Source organism: Pogoniulus pusillus, chromosome 2 (assembly GCF_015220805.1).
Source record: "Pogoniulus pusillus isolate bPogPus1 chromosome 2, bPogPus1.pri, whole genome shotgun sequence".
Lineage (NCBI taxonomy): Eukaryota > Metazoa > Chordata > Aves > Piciformes > Lybiidae > Pogoniulus > Pogoniulus pusillus.
In genome coordinates this window covers 40748617-40754926 of record NC_087265.1, presented here as the reverse complement: position 1 = coordinate 40754926, position 6310 = coordinate 40748617, and the positions used below count along the sequence as shown (strand labels likewise).

General features: G+C 50.1%; 1 protein-coding gene across 1 annotated transcript; it reads left to right on the top strand.

The window, feature by feature from the left end:
• HOXD9 (homeobox D9) lies at positions 1-2404 on the top strand. The gene is made up of 2 exons (XM_064167320.1): positions 1-818; positions 1257-2404. Exons 1-2 carry the CDS (start codon positions 161-163, stop codon positions 1496-1498), a joined length of 900 nt encoding a protein of 299 aa, XP_064023390.1. The 5' UTR covers positions 1-160; the 3' UTR covers positions 1499-2404.
• Positions 2405-6310: the final 3906 nt, after the last annotated feature.

Genomic DNA, 6310 nt, shown 5'->3' with positions numbered 1-6310 from the left:
AGCGGATTGATTTACTCGCAGTATTGGTAAATATGATCACGTGGGCCCCGCAACCAATGGTTGAGGGTTGCAGTCTGCAAAATACTACGATTGTTCTCCGGGAGGGTATCATATACAGTTAACAGTGTAACCTTTTATATGACTAAGAGGGAAGCCTAAAATGTCGTCTAGTGGCACTATAAGTAACTATTATGTCGATTCTCTCATAGGCCATGAAACCGAAGAAGTTTACGGGAGTAGATTCGTCCAGGGAGGTCACAGTGCGACCTCCAGGCCATCAGGTGTTGCAGAGAGTTCAGATTTTTCCTCCTGTAGCTTTGCACCAAAATCCACCGTGTTCTCCACCTCCTGGTCCACAGTGCACCCTCAGCCATCTGCGGCAATGACCGGGATCTACCATCCTTACATGCACCAGCCCCACTTAGGGGCAGCCGACGCCGGTCGCTACGTGCGCTCCTGGATTGAGCCCTTCCCGGGCTTCCCGGGCGGCGGCGGCGGCGGCAGCGGCGGTGGCGGTGGTTCAGCGTCCAGCTCCGGCTCCTCCAACGGGCGCCACTACGGGATAAAGCCGGAGACTGGAGCAGCCGCCTCCTCGTCTTCCTCGTCTTCCTCCTCCTCTTCTTCCTCCAAAAGGACTGAGTGCTCCTCGTCCCGGGAGTCCCAAGGGATCGGTGTGCCCGACTACACGTGCACCTCCTTCCTCCAGGAGCCCCGGGAGAAGGCGGCTGCCGGCAGCTCCAAGGACCCCGCCGCCTGCAGCCACAACCCCAGCCCAAGCAGCGATTTGAAGGAGGAGAAACAGCAGCAACTTGACCCAAGTAAGTAAAAAAAAAAAAGGAAGAAAAAAAAAAGAAAGGAAAAAAAAAAAGGGGGGGGGGGGGGCAAGGCAGATAAGAAAGAAAGAAAGAAAGAAAGAAAGAAAGAAAGAAAGAAAGAAAGAAAGAAATTACCCTTTTGATTTATTGCCGAAACCTGTAAGGCTCCAATGTGCAAAACTGATAGTTTTACTAACCTATAAAAACGTCTAGACGCCTACCCCAGCGCATGCAGCAACAAGCACCCATAAAAGACTCCACATAACCACCTACCATCAAGACATCATTTGTACAGTAAACAGACTGGGACATTAAGGCTTTTATGATAATTCCTCTAAAGTTGTGAAAACAGTCCATCCTTCGTTAAATTAATTTAACGACCTTTCTCTCTCCCCCCCACCCCCCCAACCCCCCGCCCCCTATATGCCTCCCTTCTTCCAGACAACCCTGCAGCAAACTGGATCCACGCTCGTTCAACGAGGAAAAAGCGTTGTCCCTACACAAAATATCAAACTCTGGAACTGGAAAAGGAGTTTCTCTTTAACATGTACCTCACTCGAGACCGCCGTTACGAAGTAGCTAGGATTTTAAATCTCACAGAGAGACAGGTCAAAATATGGTTTCAGAACAGAAGAATGAAAATGAAAAAGATGAACAAGGAAAAAGGCAGTAAAGGAGACTAACGACGGGGTAGAAATGCAGTTAGAGAATATTGCTTTAGTTTTGACTTTGGGTTTTTTTGGGGGGGTTGAGGGTTTGGGGTTTTATTTGTTTGTTTGGTTGGTTTGGTTTTTGTTTGTTTATTTGTTTGTTTTTTATTCTTCCCCTGCTCCCTAGACTATTTTCCTCCTCCTCTTGCTTCTCCCAGAGCCCCCCAGCCCAGGAACTTAGGAACTTTAAATCAATCTTTTGGGTTGGGTTTTTTTGTTTGTTTGTTTGTTTTTTAAATTTGGTTGGGTTCGGGTTTTTTGTTGTTGCTGGTTAGTTGGTTTGTTTTGTTTTGTTTTGTTTTCTAGATAGAAGTGAAACGTGGTCTATGTTAGGTATTTTGGGAAATTTTGTCCTGCTCGACAAAGTGTTTTGCAGAGTCGCTTCATCCCCTCTCCTCCTTCCCAGACCGTTTGGTATTGTGAGTGCACATTAGCTTCGGGAATTCTCTCTGATGTTAAATGTTCGACATGTTTCTTAAAAGTGGTGTAGTCTAGATAGTTACTTTGGCAAAATTAAGATAAAGAAATAAATTATAATTACGATAATAAAATATATAATAAATTGCAGTCCCTTAAATCAGTGGGGGTGCTGTGCTGTCCACGATTTACCAAGAGGAAACCTTGCCCTAGACCTCTGCTTTCTAGGTCTTATTTTCGCTCCTTCACAATAGATGCCACAGCGAGGCCACGAGCTGTGCCCTTTCTTTAGCACACTGTTAGGAGGTTGTCTTATCCTTGAAGTCGTTCGCAATAGGCCTAACGTCTCCCAGTCCCTCCGCTAGCTGCGTCCCTGCCCCCGTTGACTGTTGTATTGATTAACCACCCCGTGTCTCGAAATACGGACTTGTTGTAATTGTTGTCAGTTATCACACAATAAAGTCTGCCGTGACCGAACGACAGCGATGCGGTGAACAGAGAAATCTGTGTGTGCCTCGCGATGCGCTCCGCGCCGTGACCTTTCCGCGCAGCTCCGCAGAGCCCGGGCTGGGTTGAGAGGGAAGTCTGGTCACGCTGCTGGGGTAGCAGAAACCCTGGCAGCCACAACGGCCGAAGGAAAATCACTTCCCTCTCTGCCTAGCAGATACTTGCTCTTGGCGGTCAGCGACGGAGAGGCCAGCCACGGGCGCGCTGCATAGGTGTGCAGCTGCAGCTCAGATCCCTGATGCCTCCTCTACGAGTGGCCTTTGAAACACCAGTGCTCGTTTGGGATAATTCAGGAAATATTTCCGCACCGGTCCTCCAGAGCTCATGGATCAAAATAATGTCTGTTCCCTTAGATTTTTTTTTTCCACTTGACAAGGGCCAGGGTCCATTTCTAACCTCTGCGCCCTTTAATCTAAAGGTTGGGAACCTCTGAGGGGACATGACGGCTTCCAAACGTTCAGCTTTGCGGGCGAGAGCTCATTCAGCAGCGCATCTAGTGCCTTCTGCGTTTATAAACACACATAGACTTTATGAAGATAATTGAGATTAATTTCATTGTAAAAAACAAAACAAAACCAAACAAAAACAAACAAAAAACCCCCACCAATTTTGTTTAAAGAGAAACCATTAAAATGAAGGATCCGTAAATATTTACGAGCAGTTTTGTTTATGGAAGATTAAGAAGGGTAGAGCTGAGAGACTTGTTGTTTAATGTTTTTTGGGTTTTGTTTAAATCTCTATATGGGGGGGGGGGGGGGGGGGGGGAAGGCAAAAGTATGCAATGCCAGGAAAAGGTGTTGCATTGCTTCCCATCTATTGTCGAGAAGATACCTATAATTCTTTTAAAACAGGAAGAACCGTGGTATAATAAAACCATTGAGATGGCTAGACGTCTGGACCTAATGAGTTTACGATATGCTATGGCGCTTTTCTTTGAAACCACCTTATTTTGATGTTTGTGTTTGTTAGAGGGAAAAAAAAGGCAGCAGAATCCAGACAAAATAGGTCTTAAAACCTTGGACTATAAATTTCAATATGTCAGCGTTAGGCCAAGGCAACAGACTCAAAAAAGACCCGAAGGTCACCAAACTGAGAGATTTTACAAAGTTCAGTGATTTGTTGAAATATATTTTATTGGCTATTTCACTGCAAGGAATCCCACGATGTTAGCCTCCATGTGATCTATAACTAGCAACACGTAAACAACATTCTTGCCACACACTATCATGTTGATTCCAGTGGAGGCTCTGGTAAGAAATCGTTACCAAGACCACATAATCTCTTTTTTTTTTAACATTTTATTTCAAGCAGATTAACAGATTTTATCTTGTATATCCCACCCCCACCCCCGCGCCTCGTTTACTTATTTCTGGTATTGTATGCGTTTATTTCAACATGTCAGAAAGAAAACCAAGCATCTCGAATGATGAAAGGCAGTTTTCACATGGAAACTAATTTTAGCATCAAACTGAGCAACAATTTCATTCCTACCCGTCGGTAGTGTATGCGTTTGCATATATATACAGAGTCACGTGCACATGCACAGGAGTTATGCTGAATAATTTACAGGCATGAAGAGGGGAGGTGAACAAAGAGTCATCGTCGCTTTCGTTTACATAAATCAATGTATTAATACATATAACGTGCAGGCAAACAAAATAATATGCTCAAGACAAAAAGGTCTGATTCTGAAACTGCTACACATGGGGAATTCATGGTGTAATACGCGGGGAAACATGACCGAAAACGTGATAGCAGCCGGCTTCAAAGCTCTCTTTCCTGTCTGCCATGCGGAAACGAGGCGCTTTCTTTGTATATAATTATAGCGTTGAGGAAGAAAATGAAAGAGAATCGCCGAAATGCCCCAAGAAAATGTCACTGTGAGGTGCGACGACCAGGGAAAAGGGAAAAAAATGGGAAAAAAAAAAGGAAAGCGACCCCAAATCAGAACGCAACAGGAGAGTAGCTCATCACAGACCGCCCCACCGGTGGTCCTGCAGTAGCCATTCGGGTTCCTCGCGGAACCACCGGCCGGTGTTGGGCCCGAGGAAGCAGCGGGCAGCGCGGGGCGGGATGGCTCTGTCTGCTGCCGCCATCTGCCGCCAGAGGGCGCCCGCGCTCCACTCTAGCGGCGGCGCCGCGCCCAGGCAGCGCCGTGTCCTGCGCCGTGTCCTGCGCAGTGCCCCCCGGCCTTTACAATGCCCCGGCACCCGGGCAGCGCCGCGGGCCTCTGCCGCGGGGCAACTGTGCTCTCGTTGCTGGCACCGCAGTCCTACGCGAGTGGTGGTGCTGGCCCACGCGACTAGGCTGAACATGAGGAGAGGTGGGAGTGGGCTCTGGTGCGGATGCAGGAAGCAGCCGCTGCCCCACCACAGGGTGCGGTGGTGTTTCTGCGCTGCCGCGTTCACCCTGCATGGCTTAGCCTAGCCTGGCCTAGCCTCTCGCCTTTGTGCCGCTCTCTTGTGATGCGATTTTGCTCCTGTCCGTCCTTGTGGCACCAAAAGCTCACGTGCTCTGCGCCCGAACCTCTGCCATGTTTGTCCCGGCCTGTCTTCAGGCAGCACAGGGGTCTCTGAGCCTCTCCAGCATGTGCCCTGGACCACGAAACCCCAGCCTGGGCCGAGGTGTCGCTGTTTGGGTTCCCATATACGGAACAGCGGTGCTGGTCACCCAGACAAAGCGAGCTAATTGGCATGGTGGTGGGGTTGCTGATGCGGGGAGCAGGGTGTGATGGCGAAGGAGCCTGTGATGCCTTTTACGTAACCGCAAGTATTTTTTGTCAGTTTGCAGCAGACGGTCACCCGTGTCTCTGTCAGGGTACATGTTATATTTCACCCATATTTTCCATCTCTTTTAAAAGTGGGGAAGCTCCCGAGGGTGTCTGTCCGAAAAGTTGGTTCCCATTTCAGGACAAAGCAGGGAAGAAAGGACTGCAGGCTACATCCTTCCTTGCTTGCTTGTTTCCTTCCTTCCTTCCTTCTTTCCTTCCTCCCAGATCACAGGGCTCGCTTATTTCGAACCGCGTCGTCGAGCGGTGCTAACCGCTCCCCCCACCATTTTCATTTCTTTCCCCTGCCTCTGTCTGCCTTGCTAGTGACGTTCACCAAGGGTGAAATGATGGAAAGTATATTCATAGGCATGATTTCCATTAAGTATCAATTAACCTGGAGCCTCAGCCATGCGTGCACGGCATCAAGGGTAAATGTGCATCTCATTTCCCAGATCTCTGCTTGCCTCTAAGGAAATTACTCAGAGGGCCCGCTGGCCTTTGGAACCCCCTATTTGCCCTCGCCGACACCCCCGGCTCCCTCTCCGGGTCTCTGCCTTTCTCTGTGCAGGTCGCTCCTCAGCGCTTAGCCTCGGCTCCGAGCCACGGGCAGTGCGGCCTAGGCGGGTTGGGCTGCGTCGCCCCGGGCAGCGCGCCCGCGGTTATCGCGCGGGATCTGCGCGGCCGCCTCGCCCTGCGCGGCGGGGGTTCGGCGGTTCCTGGCGACAGCTCACCGACGGGGGGAGCGGGGCTGCCGTGGCTGGGGTTGATCCGAGTAGGGCTGGGCCGGGTTTTTTTCTTGCCTGAGGAGCGGCACATGTAAACTGAAGCCAAAAGTCCCCCCTGAGCTCGTGAGCGTGTGTGTGTGTGTGTGCGTGCGCGGGCTGCTGTGTGCCTAATAGGAAATAGTAAAAGCAGTGAGGCAGGTCATTTTGGAAGCGATTATATTCCAGTCCTGGTCACCACATACAAGGAGAGCAGGAGTGGGGAGCGCACAGGGAGCGGCAGCGGCATGAGCGCAGCGTAGACACCGGCGGCGGCGGAGGCAGCAGCGTCCCGTGCCCGCGCCCCCGCCCGACGCTGCCCCCTCCCCG